Source organism: Rissa tridactyla, chromosome 11, assembly GCF_028500815.1.
Source record: "Rissa tridactyla isolate bRisTri1 chromosome 11, bRisTri1.patW.cur.20221130, whole genome shotgun sequence".
Lineage (NCBI taxonomy): Eukaryota > Metazoa > Chordata > Aves > Charadriiformes > Laridae > Rissa > Rissa tridactyla.
The window spans coordinates 6168744-6183358 of record NC_071476.1 but is presented as its reverse complement, the minus strand read 5'-3'; the positions used below and the strand labels follow the sequence as shown (position 1 = coordinate 6183358).

At 42.1% G+C, this 14615-nt stretch overlaps 1 protein-coding gene across 1 annotated transcript in view; it reads left to right on the top strand.

Annotated features, from left to right (window-relative positions):
• The window catches only part of SPOCK1 (SPARC (osteonectin), cwcv and kazal like domains proteoglycan 1), a 306342-nt gene that overhangs the window by 236994 nt on the left and 54733 nt on the right, over nt 1–14615 (top strand). The window contains exon 6 of the mRNA XM_054217393.1: nt 8587–8701. Coding sequence (XP_054073368.1) covers nt 8587–8701 — 115 coding nt within the window. The remainder of the gene's footprint in view (nt 1–8586; nt 8702–14615) is intronic.

The window sequence follows — 14615 nt, the reverse complement described above, 5'->3', positions numbered from 1 at the left end:
AGAGAGGTGCACAGTTCTAATTATAATGTGAGGCCACAAAAAATGCAGTTAATGCCATACTGAACTGCATGATAGCTACCTCTTACAATTCAGCTCACTCTTTTCTGGAGCCCGGGCCAGGAGCTGGTTGCCTCTTCCTGTAAGATGAACCTTCCCTCTTTCCAGTTGCTCTGGAGTTGGTTGTTTAAACTTATGCTGTAAGAGTCAAAACCATGTAACTTATTGCATGTGTCTGGGACATAACAACAAAAAAAAAATCAGTTGAAAAATTTAAAATTAAAAAAAAATAATTGTTGTTACATTTTAAAAGCGACAAGCTTAATTTTCGGGACTTGAACCATGTGCTTGGAGCTTCTGCGGTTGGCAATATTAATGATGTGACCTCCTGACTTAAAGAGTGATATTTAAAGATTGCCTGGGTCTCATGCTTTCCCTCTACTCCATAGTTAATTTTACCTTGAGGGCAAAGTCCTGCAGCTCTCCCTCATTAGAGCTGCAGGATTGCAGAGGGCAGAGCTGTGGAGTGTCGAGCAATTTGTGGTCCTCGGAGCTCTGCTGCATGAGACCTTTTGGCATTACTGCATTCAGCTGCGTAAATCTGTTCAGCCTATTTAATATCAGTGCCTTGGAACCTGGGTCTCTTTCTTCTTGACCCCACACCTGGAAGCTGTTCTCTTTTTCTAGCAGATGATGAACCACTTGCCTGTCAGCCAAGTGTGCCATGAGAGACTTTCTCAAATACTTGTTGTTTACCTGGGATATAGTAAGGTCCTTCCTGTCACTTCTTGCAGAAATGGGAATTTCTGAGCCAATCAGCTCTAACACCTGCTTCAAAACTACAGCTAGCACATGTTTTAAAAATGGCTCCATATGTATTTACACAATAGATTGTTTGTGTTAATTAGAGTTTATTTCACCACTGGTATGCATGCGTAACTCCCATTAATAGCAGCAGCAGCTATGTATTCTCATAAGGAGAACAGTGCTTCTAATTACAACTCCAGTGCTTCTAATTACAACTCCAGTGCTTCTAATTACAACTCCAGTGCTTCTAATTACAACTCCAGTGCTTCTAATTACAACTCCAGTGCTTCTAATTACAACTCCAGTGCTTCTAATTACAACTCCAGTGCTTCTAATTACAACTCCAGTGCTTCTAATTACAACTCCAGTGCTTCTAATTACAACTCCAGGTTTTTAAGATATCTTTGTATGGCTTTTATTGCAAAGACGAAGTGCTCTATGTTTGGCTGGTAGCTATTCTGATAGAAAACAATTTTATTTTTTTTTCCCCCCGGTTTCCCCATTATTTTTATTGCGGTAACATGAGCCAGTCCCATCCAGGAGCAGCGCCTGTGCAGGGCAGGGAGCCCTGCTGTAGGGAGCTTGCCTTTCAAGCAGAAGGAACATCAAATGTTTGCTGAGAGAAATGACTATACTACCTAACAAAAATACTAGTCTGGCCGGAGAACAGCCACTTTTATCAGTATAAAGCCTACCTGAGTGGTCAGTCCTGGGGACAGAGCTCGGTCTGTATTTCCAGTGCCCCCCAGAGGCATGGAGCTCTGTTACCTCGTCCCAGTGTAGCCCGTCTCCTTCTCCAGAGCCCGGGACAGCGGGGCCTGGGCAAGGCTCTGCTTTGCAGAGTGGCCAAGAGGCAGCAGAACTGCGTGGCAGGGAAGAGACATGCTAAGGGACCGCACAACCCTGTCACATAGCCCAAAATTTGAGACTCGTGTCAGGAGTGCACATTAGCGTCTGACTCTTTATGCACGTGAATTCATGTGAATTGACTTTGCAGTCTCCCAGCTGCCCAGTTGGGCAGTTGTTTTCGGGATTTCAGGTTTTACAGAAGCTAAAAAGTTTGCAGAATTCCTATTAAAACTTTTTAACGTACGTGTTCAGCAGGATGCAATGGGAGTATGACATTTCTTTTGGGATTTGAAGAAAAGATACTGAACCTTTTCTTTTTTTTTATCGTGCCAAGTTTAAAAAAAATTAAAAAAAGGGAGAAAAAAGTCTCTTGAACTGAGGATGTTCCAAATATAGGGTGTTGGGTTTTTTTTCCATCTGATGAAAACTGGAAACAGGCTTATAAAGAAAATACTGATAAGAGTCCTAGCTAAGGAAGCAATGGCAAGCACTGCTCTAAAGCATGTGAACAAACAGCCCCTCTCAAATGGGTGTCTGAATTCCAATGGATTCTAATTATCTGCTAAGACAGATAGGTACAAAAACCTACTGATATAAAGAAAATCTGGACTAAAAAATATATACGCTGTAATTTCAGGAAGTTTTAGCTTCTGCTGGTGGCAGGTACTGAGTAAAAGATAAGGTAGAAAATAATGAGCTTTTGGTATTTGTATCTGAAGTTTAGGAGAGACATATTGTGAGTGAACAAAAGATGCACCATAAAACAAACACTGCACTGAAATAATTCTCGCTGGAAACGTAAAAAGCTGCAGGGCGCTAAAGAAGATGCAGTGTCTTCCAGGCGAGAGCACTGTTCAACAACAGTTTTAGAGACGTTGCTATTAGTTAGATGCAATATTTTTGGTTTTTAACATACATTTTAATTAGTTTGGTATAAAATTTAACCTCCTATTCCAATCTTCAGTCTTTTGAGAAAGAATCTTCATGGTAGTTTATCTTCATCGTGCATATTGTCTGCTAATTCCTACAGATTTCCACCAACAAAAATAGGCTTCTCTCCTTTTTCATTCACAATTCAATTAGTGACAGAAGCAGTAAAAGTTTGGAAGCTTAACGTTTTCTCCTTTATCAGCATAACTACAAGAAATTTTAAATTATAGGTTTGTGTGATGAATTTTATGCAATAAGTGCAAATCAGGGTCTCCGAGAGCCTCCCCTCTGCTGAACTCAGCATGAAGCCTGCTCCCTCCTCCTCCCCTTCCCTGGTGTTTGTTCTCCAGGCTGTGAGATCCCCCAGGATACTCAACCTGTGCAAAGTGCTCCGGTTGTCTGTCCTCTGGACAGAGAGCGGCACTGGGTACATAGTGTGTCCCAGGCCACCTGAGGCTCCCGCAGGAGATTCCCAGTTACACGCGCACTCCCAATGAAGGTGCTGTCAGGGCTGGGATCCGCCAGTATTTACCATACACTGTAATTAGAATCACAATGAAGAAGTACACAGCTATGTCATTACCGAGTGAGCTGCCAGTCTTCATCCCAGCATGTGTGGTTAGTGCGTCACGTACTGTCAGTGGGCACTCGGTCCATCTCCGCCCTTGGGAGCGTTTCTTGTTGCGGTGCTCCTGTCTGCTCTCCTCTGCTGGCGGTGGAGTCGGAGCTGGTCTTGGCAGGGAACAGCTGGGGATCTGCTGGGGGAAGGAGCAGCTTCCTCAGCTGCTGTCTCACCTGCGGTTGACTGGCTGCCGGAGGGAGTTTGAGCTCAGCAGCAGGGCAGGGAGGTGCTCATCACTCGATACCAGCCGGGGGGCAGCTCACCTGGCTGCTCCGTACCGATGCTCCCGACTGCTGTGCTCCAGCGCTGCTGTCCCCTCTTTCACCCCACTGCTGCCTTACTTGGCTGCTTTTTAAGCAAATACGTGAGTTCCTTATGTCAGGATGCAAAGCTCTTCAAGGCATTCATTTGGTCCGGAGGCTGTACTAAGCTGTCCGTGTAGACGTTCATTAGTCAAGTACACATCTTTGTGTAAAAGATCACAGTAGCTTATTTGATGCTATTACTTATGTGTGGGTTAGATCAAAACCTGACTGCCAAAAGTTGAAAGCCAGTGTAAAGACAGAGATACGCTGGTTTATTGCATCATTAAAAAAATCTAGATTCTACTCTAGCAGGGACTATAGGCTGGAGACTGACAGACAAGAATAAAATAGCTGGGAATAAATTTTATGTAGCTATTTTCTTTCTCCCTCAAATGTGAATGCTTATGCAAAACACATTGCTGTAGATTCACTGACAATAAAGAGGGAATCATTATACGAGTAGTGAATTCTCAGGGGAACACTTTAGCCAAAACACACTCTACAATAATTTCCCACATCTTAGTTGAATAAATTAATTTATGAATTTTCCATGAATATGTTCAACCATTTCTCCCCTCATATATTTTATTGATCTCCATATACATTTAGCAACAAATAACAGAGCTGCTTTTCCATTTGCAGTAAAATAGTTTAGAGATGTTTATATGGGCCTTGGGGTTCATAGTAAACAAATGCACTTCACACACCAGGGAGGCAGCAGAGAAACGTGAAGCTTGTCAGGACCCGGGGAGCTCTACCAGGAGGGCAAAGAGTCAAGGCATATCGAGTTGTAACACCAGTGAGATGGGTTCCCTTGAAATCAGAGGGACCGGCGCCAAACTGTGGGACTGCTCCTGCTGAGTCCCGTGTAGAACCACAGGACTCTACAAAGATCTTCAGAGATCTTCATGGCTTGTGTCTGCAGAGCTTATAATATCCCTTTGGTGTTAGAGAGGATAGGTTGTATCATTCCCTCAGTGAATCTTTGTTGTTTACCGTGTATCTATTTTTTTTTTAAGGTGAGAAAGAGGTGAGGATGGCAAAAGGAAAAGAGGGTACTTGGTTTTTCTACACAAGAAGAGAAATGCAGCCTCTGTGGTTTAGGGGAAGCCAACAGCCTCCTCCTAGACAATAGATACAGTGGCAGAGTAGTCCAAAAACTTCTTTATTGCTCCACAAGAGATCTTCTGTGGCCACTCTGCTTCTGAATATCAGATAATTTGGCTTTGGCAATGTCATTAAATCCAAAATTAAGCTACTTACATGGATTATTATAGTGAGTAAGCACACCATCACATGGAAAGTATGATATCTCCGTGTTTTTCTATAGCGAAAGGAAAAACAGTTACATACAGTGATTAGGTGTTGAAAAGTAATCAGTATCCTAATTTAATATTTCAAATGATGGAGTTCTTTCATCTTCCTCCCCCAACACCAGCCTGCCACCCCAGTTCTTTATGTACACAAACTAACATCGTAGGGGGGGAATATAAATCACTTTTTTGCCTCAGTCTTCACCAGCAGGTGCTCTAGCCACACCACCCAAGTCACAGAGGGCAAAGGCAGGGACTGGGAGAATTAGGAACCACCCATTGTGGGTGAAGATCAGGTTTGAAACCGTCTGAGGAACCTGAAGGTGGACAAGTCCATGGGGCCTGATGAGATACATCTGCAGGTCCCGAGGGAACTGGCGGATGAAGTTGCTAAACCACTATCCATCATATTTGGGAAGTCATGGCAGTCTGGTGAAGTTCCCGCTGACTGGAAAAAGGGAAACATAACCCCCATTTTTAAAAAGGGAAAAAGGGGAGACCCGGGGAACTACAGGCCAGTTAGTCTCATCTCTGTGCCTGGCAAGATCATGGAGCAGATCCTCCTGGAAGCTCTGCTAAGACACATGGAAAATAAGGAGGTGATTGGTGACAGCCAGCATGGCTTCACTGAAGACAAATCGTGCCTGAAAAATTTGGTGGCCTTCTACAGTGGGGTTACAGCATTGTTAGATACAGGAAGAGCAACTGACATCATCTACCTGGACTTTTGCAAAGCATTTGACACTGTCTCACGTGACATCCTTGTCTTTAAATTGGAGAGACATGGATTTGACAGATGGACCACTCAGTAGATAAGGAATTGGCTTAGGTTGGCAAGGCCAGGTTGGATGGGGCTTTGAGCAACCTGGTCTAATGGGAGGTGTCCCTGCCCAGGGCAGGGGGGTGGAACTAGATGATCTTTAAGGTCCCTTCCAACCCAAACCATTCTATGATAACGTGGTTAATCGTAGGTGTAAACTATTCAGATGTGACTGCACCATTGTGATCTTCACAGAATCACAGAATCGTAGCGTTGGCAGGGACCTCTGGAGATCATCTACTCCAACCCCCTGCCGGAGCAGGGTCACCCAGAGCAGGTGGCACAGGAACGCGTCCAGGCAGGATTTGAATGTCTCCAGAGATGGAGACTCTACCACCTCTCTGGGCAGCCTGTGCCAGGGCTCTGCCACCCTCAGGGTAAAGAGGTTCCTCCTCGTGTTTAGGTGGAACTTCCTATGCTCAAGTTTGTGCCTGTTACTTCTTCATCCTGTTGCTAGGCACCACTGAAAAGAGCCTGGCCCCATCCTCCTGACAAGGAGTTTAGCTCCTCTTCTTGCCCTGCACATTAAGATCATAGAGACAGCCCATTTTTAAGCAGTTTCTTTTTTTTGCTTTATTTTGAGCTTTTTGGTTGTCATTTTTATCAATTGTAAGGAAAGCTAAGGAAAAACTTGCCTTGCTGTTTCCAAGTGTAAAGCTCTTTCTTTCTTAACTGCACATAATAACGGTCTTGAAAATAGGTCTTATCATCTTAAAGGTGGCATTTGAAGTATAATTGCTAATGCTTAGATGCATAATTTACATTTATTATGCATAATAAAATATGTAACTAATTGATGTTTTGTAAGGGATTAAATTATCAACTCCAGCTGTAGGAAGATTTCTGCCTGTGTTCTCAATAACATATTGACTATCAGAATACGCTGCAGAAAGAGTTGTTGCCTTCAGGACTGTGCCCTCAGAGAGTGTTCTCCTTTCTCCTGTTCTCCTCTCCTTCTGATGTGCTTTCTGTTGGGTTTGTCTTCTGTACAAAGTGTAGTTACACAGCCGGCAGATGAAAAATAAGTACTTGTACTCCCTTCAGTCTTGCAAGAAACTTGTGTAAAGTGCAAGCTAAGCTTGCACATGTTTGTGTGTGGCCGTGCATTTCCTAAATCAGAAGGGCAGAACATCACACAGAGCACACAGCCACCACAGTGCATTGAAGTCCAGAAGGGCCGGAAGATAATGTCAACGGAATAGGATGCAGGCACTGGGTAATAGTCTCCTGCTGCTAGATTAAAGCCTGGGCAAAGATGAACCCTTTCAACAAAAACAAACAGAGGCAAAGCCAAGATATTTGCAGTACTTTCAAAGCAGGAGGTGTTTATCTTGTAACAACATCCTGTTCTGTTCTCTTGGCTTCCACTGCACCAAAATAACAGAAGATGATGCTGTGATTTTCATCAGTGGCTGTTGCTACACGCGCTCCAGTTGCCCACTGCATCTTCATTGGGTAACACCGTGGTCTTACGCTGTGTGTCCTTCGGCCTTCAGAAAAGCTGCAAGTTTCAAAACACATTGTGTCTCGCACTGTGTAAGCATGCTGGCCTACTTTTAAATGAGAAAGAATTAATCTATAATAAAACTCAGACTTACCAAAGGGATTTTACAGCCCAACGTTTCCAGTTTCCCCTGGCGGGAGGCAGTCTCTGCAGGGAGGAGTGCCAGCCTCAGCACTGCAGGCAAAACTCGCCCTTGCATTAAAAGCCCTCAGATCGGTGCTTGAAGAAGGTAAAAAAAAAAATGGGATTGAATTCAGTTCATTAGGTTTCAAGCCAAAGAGAACGCCTTGCACATTTTTGTTCCTGCTTCTGTGTGCTATTTTCTTTTACTCCCACTTTATTAGTACATTAGTCCAAGCTCCAGCACCCGTGCTGCCGGGCCCAGTCTGCGGAAAATATCCTTGGGGCAGTAACTGCAGAGAGAGCAACTACGCAGACACGAGGCTCTTAGACGAAAGCCGGCACTAAAATATATATAATGCAAAGGGTATGAATAGTCAGTATGTTATAAATCAGGGCATTTTAACTAGCACACGTTTGCAATAGTGATTCTCCTGAGTTGTCTCATTTGTCAAATACTGCACATGTCCTGCTGTCCTTAAATGGTTCGAATGTGGTGGCTGTCGAGAGGTGCTGTAAATCCCATCTGCTGAGGTTTTAGGGAAGGGAAAGGAACGAGTAACAATATGCAGATATAGGGAACTATACTGTACTGCTCATAGCTTAATACTCACTCTTCAGTATTAATATTTTGTTGTACCTCTGGAGTTAATGGCATGATGGATGTCTATTTTTAGGGATGATGCTGTTAACTGTTAAGGCAATTTATAGTTATTGGTAGGAGTAATTTAAAATTTCCTCCTTGTTGAGGAAAGCTGACATGTTGAAGGACCAGTCTCATCAGCTGATGAGCTGATTTCTTTCAGTTCTCGCTGTTGTGAGGTTTGATATCTTTTCATGGATACTGGTCAGACTAAGCCCATTGCTTGCAGTGGAAATTGAGAGCCCCCAGCTCCTCAAAAGACCAAACTAATACATCGGTAATGGTAACAGATGGCATGATTTCACACCCGAAATGTGGTCATGTAGCACGGGAAACACATGGGATTCTGGAGGGTTTGCGTTTTCTTCCCAGCTTTGCTTCTTACCAGGTGACCTAGAAGAAATTGTTTCAACTTTCTATGCTGCAGATTCCATATGTTTAAGCAGCGAATAATAACAATAACATTTAGAAGTGCCGTGCAAAACTCTGCATAGGAAGTAGCTATTATTGTTGTTATCTGTAATAATAAAAACAATGGCATTTTCAATAGAGACTGAAGTTCTGCAATCTGTCCAATGCTATTACTGCTAAATGCAATTTCTCATTTAATCCACAGCTGCTGCTTTTATATCTTGTCCTAATTCAAAACATATTCTTGCCTCTTTTATGATTCCAGTGCAAGTTGGAGTTTCATGCGTGTACTTCTGGCAAAACCATCACAGCTCGATGCGAAGGGCCCTGCCCCTGCCTTCCGGGACCTGAAACTTCAAAACACAAGACGGAGAAGACTGGTGAGTTGAGCTGTTAATGGAATTGTAGCAGATTAATTGGTTCCTGTTCTCAGAAAACTTCGAGAAAGACATTTCTTAACTAGATTTTATATGTAACGCTTTTTGAGAAAAAGCTAAGGTACAATGAATCCTTTTCTAAACATGTAGTGATTTCCAACACCTTAACTGCTGCAAAACTAACACCCACTTGATAGAGTCTCATAGGAAAACTGAGTTCTGGGCAATGATTCTTATTTTTGAGGGAAAATATTTTGAATGAAGATATTGAATCATCATAAAAGAAGATAGAAAAGAAGAAAATACTACTTGGTGGTTCATTAAAAAAAAATAAGTAGCCTGTGTGTTAACAAAAAAGTCATTTAAAGTCACACATATGTAATACATGGGATCTGAATTATCATTTTTGGTTTTATTGGTATTAATGGTAAAATTACAAGTCAAATAAATATATATACATATCTGTATTTACATATGAAATTGTTTCAACACCAAACTCGTAGCAAATGATGTTATATAAAACTGAAGGTTGACATCTCAGCACAAATGGCCATTTTCCCCGCCACCTCTCCGGTGAGTTCTCTGTTTGGGTCTGTAAGCCTGGTGCACCGATGCACTCCCCCGGCTCTTTTCCACAGCAGTAGGCACAAGCTGTCTCGGCCTGACCTCACCCAAAGGGAATTCCTTCTTGCAAAAGAGAGTAAAAGCCAAAGTCCAGCAGCAGGGCGAGTGCCGCAGCCAGGCGCTGTCTAAGAGTTTCCACCCTGTTATGGGGAAAGCCCTTTGGAAGGGAAAAGAGTTGTTGCTTGTGGTTTCTTGGAACGAGAGTAAGGAGATGTGTGTGCTGGCGTGAGCATCTGTGGCAAAGTGAGTATGAGCCTATTTGTAAGTACAGCGTTGGCTCCCCTCTCTTCGGAGGAGTGCTGAGGGGGTGAGCTCGCTCGCCGCTGCTGGGCTCACAAAGCCAACGGGGTGATTCGGTCACGTTAAGTAGTGAAATGTGTTTATTTGCCTTGTGCACCACACGGAGTATAAAAAATGTGAAGCTTTAACAATGGTCTGTTTGGCCCAAAAATATTTGAGAACCTCTCTTCGCTCTTCCTCCTCCCCACTGTGGACACATTCTGACAGTAGCAGGCACAGAAACAGGGGGAAAAAGTTTAAAGAACAGGTCCTCTGGTTTGTCCAGGCCCCGATGAGCCTGCTGATGGTGCTCTGCTGCTGCATCCTCTAGCGCTGCATCCTCTAGCACAGCACCAGCTTTCACATTAGGCCTCCATCTGCTTTCTAGAACAAGAAGGGATTCTCCAGCCTAGGTTTTGAAAATTCACATTTATTCCATTTTTTGCAAATCACGGACGTTTTTCTGTATTGCTAGCAAACTTAAATGAAGTATTTTAGATGGCAAGTTTCTGAAATCAACATATAACTGTAATACTGCTTTATGAGGCTTGAATCTTTTGGTTATAGTATACCCACTGATAAATTGCTGTATTCATATTTTCTATTTCTTGTAGGCAGGCACAAACATATACTTTCCTTCTCATAAGCTGCTCCCTATATGCCCTCTTTGTTGCCCTTATCAGAAAGAGTATCAGATTAATAAATCTTCAGTGACATTTTAAGCTTAAAATTTCATTCACACAGGAGAAAAAAGATTCTAATAACACTTATCTTGATGAAAGCAATTTGACAGGGTATATGTATTCTGAAGCCCAGGCTTTTGTTTTGCTTGACTCAAAACTTAAACTCCAGCCAACAAAGCATTAATTTAATGGATTGGGAGATCTGCAGAGCAACTTTCCTAAAGGCTTCTTCAAGAGGCCAAACTTGAGCTCACAGTACTCCTGCCATTGCCCCCGGGGACAAGGATATTAAATGCCTCAATTCTGCCATCTTCATTGTGGCAGGAAGAGAGTGCTGTGCCCCCTTGGAGGGGCGCAGTCACCTGGGAAATAAGGGATACCATTGCCAGGTCCGTATGGAAACATCCAAAACGCTGAAGACAGTAGTGTGTCATCTCCTGCATCAAGTGTATGCAAAGAAACTGCTCCTGAGCCTGGTTATAGCGTAATAAGGAGGAGAGATTGTGTATATATGCATATATATGTATTATCTATACATATATCATATATATGTATAATACCCCTTTAGGTATTCCTGTACCTAAAGGGGGTCTACAGAAAAGATGGGGAGGGACTCTTTATCAGGGAGGGGAGCAATAGGATGAGGGGTAACAGTTTTAAACTGAAAGAGGGGAGATTTAGATTAGAGATTAGGAAGAAATTTTCTACTGTGAGGGTGGTGAAGCACTGGAACAGGTTGCCCAGAGAAGCTGTGGCTGCCCCATCCCTGGAGGGGTTCAAGGCCAGGTTGGACGGAGCATGGAGCAACCTGGTGTGGTGGGAGGTGTCCCTGCCCAGGGCAGGGGGTGGCACTGGATGGTCTTTTAGGTCCCTTCTAACTGGAACCATTCTATGATTCTATGATATGTATATGCAAAAAAAATAATAGCAGCATAGTATTTTGTTTTATCACTGTTTCTTTCTGGGGTTAGGTGCTGAAATTGCCCACAAAAGGATTTGGTATTTAGAAGCAAATAATCAATAGCAAAGGAGCTTTCTAACTTGCTTTATCTTTAACTTTCTTCTGGATCTTTGAATGTGGCAATAACATCCCAGTTGAAGGCTTCCTTGACCTTACCCTCCTCAGTCTCTTTTCTTCAGACATTGTCTCTTCAGTTGGCCCGCTGCCTGTAATGGAGTCTCACGCTGAATATTTTGGAGTTTGTTAGTCTTCTAATGAAGAACTCCCAGGAGTTTCCATTAGAAAACATGAGTAAATTCTATATACTAGTGTAAATTTTACCCAGGTGCAATTTTAGCAGCATCTGAAGAGGGATTCGGTATTGCGTGCGTCTGCCCTTTACAGCCTGGAAGCCTGCCAGCTTTCCTCAGCTTTATGGGAGAGTTATGAACTCTAATTGCTGACCACAAAACATTTCATAAAAAAGTAAGATTCCTTTATTTGCTCAACAAGTAGTGTCACCTGGCTTTGGAGCAATAAGCCCTGACTAGTACCTGAGGTGACGCGTGTGAGATGGACAAGGCCATCACGTGGCAGAGGGTGGCAGGGCCCTGAAGCCTGGTCAGGGCAGCGCTGGCGTGGTCTCCTCTTCACCAAATCTCCAGACCTCTCAGTCTGGAGCTTCTGACTAGCGTTTTGGTTACTTGGTAACTTAGTGGTTCCTCTAGTCTTCACAAAAATTTGTTTTATTTTTCTTGTATAGTACTATGGTACCATTAATATTGCTGAATTGGTATAAAAATCAGTAGTTTGTTTTCTCATATAAAAATTTGTATAAAAGAATTACATAGACAGTTGGGACTCGGTTTCTGCTCCTTATTTAGTTGCCAGTTTTGTGAAATCCATTCAAATACGGCATAATCTTCAGTGGAAAATGCTAAACCTCATACAACATACAGACATGTCAGTGGAAAAATACTAAGGAGAATTACAGTGCAAATGCTTCCAGCAAAATGGAAATGTGGCTCTTGGAGCTACCACATAAACTCTTTTATGCCTGTTATGCAACAAGGTTAAATGTCTGCGGTTGTGAACTTCCAATTTGAAGACAGTTCGCATTAATCTTTACACATTCATTCAATCATATTCAAATATTATTCCATAATAAATTACTTTCAGAAATTAAAAATGTAAAGGAACATTTAATTTTCCAGAGCACTGTAATTCTAAATGTCATGACCTTTTTTTATACGCTTGTGTATAAAATTGGCAGCAGCATCAAAGAAAAGCAATCTAAGTGTATGTGCTCAGAGGTAACAATTGACTGCAGTGTCTGTGTCGTACTCCTTCCTCCTCCCCAGGCTCCTTCCAAAGCATCTCTGCTTTGAGGATGAAAATCAAGACTAATAATCATGTTAAAAATTGGAATTCCGTTTTAGAGTGCTAACTGGTATTATGGAGACGTTAATAAAATAACACAAATGCTAGCAAAAGAAAACTATACCAGAATGATTATCTTTAACGTCAGTAACAACAATATAATCTTTCTACCATAAAGTTAAATCTTTGAAGACGTGGCAGGATCGTGTTCTTCATTTTCTTAATGCAGTTGTTGAGTCAGAGTCTGAGAGCTAGAAAACTGGACTCTGTGAGGGTACTAATGGGAGATTTTGGAAAAGACGACAAGCCCTAACGCTTTCTCTCTTTTCTTTTTGAGGCTCATTTAGATTCCTTTGGTTTATCAAAACACTTTATATGCTTCATTATTCACAGCAGTATCCCAGCTTTACAATATGCTTCCATGATAACCACTGATTTTCAACTTGGATACCCAGAGACAAAGGTTGAGCCGTAATCTACCCTGAGGTTAGCTGCCATTTCAGAGTGTATATGTCCCTTTATCTAATACTATAAAATAAATAAGGCTATAATTTCAACAGAAGAAAAGGACTGGTAACTCACTTAGTGGCACCTGACAGAAGTTAGACACAAAGTCCTGTCTGATGGTGGTTTTCAGGTACCTCTTTCCAAAAGCTCTGCAATATTAACTAGAGTTCTCATTAAGTTTACCTTATTCTGGCACTAGCTGAAGCTTCTAAAACCCCTCAATAAACAAAGGACATCAGAAGAGAAACAACCAGTTTTGGTTCTTCAGAGCCTACTGGCAAGGGAAGAGATTTTTCCCTTGAATGTGCAGTGTGTCCTATCAAAAACAACATTGCACAGCGACTGGGGCATCTCTTGGCAAATGTGAATTCACAGTTGCAATAACGTGGTTCTGCCGGCTTCTCCCATACCTGTGTGTCTCCTGTTTGCTGCGTGTGTTTGCAGTGCAGCGGCTCAGGCTGGATGGTAAATGTTTAACAGCATCTCAGGGCTCTTTCTGACCATACCTCCTTTTTGTGTTTTCTAAGTTGAGTGCTAGACTCCCAACGTACCAGTCTTGATTCGTTGCCGTGAGGCTTGCAGAGCCACTGGAGCATGAATGGATGCAGTAATTCAAAGTAGGTTTATCCCTATCTGTGTATTGTGTCTTTTTGACCTTGCAGAAGTGCCCAAGGCAACTTCTAAGGAAACGCTGTCATCTTGATAAGGGAAACGTGGGGTCAATAGGCAGAAGGAAATATATTCACTTATACTGAGTGTTTAAATTTCGAAAGGGAACGAAGAGAATATTTTTAAGTTACAGGAATAGGTCTTGGCAAGCTCAATCAAGAATCTGCCTTGTTTAGGTAGAGTTTGGGATATGAACTGTGGCATTTAACTACCAGCCCTGTCGGGGGTGACGGATGAGAAGGTCTAATGTTCCATTCCTTTATAAAAAGAGCACTCAGTGCATGAAGTTCATTTGGAGAAATCACAATCTTGTTTCCCAAATGAGTTGTATCGCTTTTGTGCCTGAATGACTGACAACTAAAAGAATTTAAAGTTTCGTAACTCTTTCCTTTGAAATCTACTTTCAGAAAATATTTCAGTTTCAAATCGCTATTCACAAGTTTTCATGACTGTACAGTACATCATTTTAAAGTTTATGAAGATGAAGTATGAGTCATGAACATGGTTGTGTTGAAATTGGTTCCTGAGTTTGATTTGCCAGGAAATTTTTTCTTTTTCTGTCTTTAGCTTTGAAAAAAGACTTCCTCTGACACTGAATTTCCAGGTAGATTTTTAAATGACTTATTTGAGTCTCAGACTCTGCTGTATTACAGAGGAGAAATTATGTTTGTTCAAACCAAAGAGTAACTTTCAGTGCAGGACAGATAGAAGGATGTGGAACACAGTGATGTGTGTTCCAGACACTGACATGCTCCTTCTCTGGACTTCAGTACTAAAGAGTAGGATTTTTATCTCTTAACTATTCAGGATCTGATATTTTTGCTCCAAAATTTTC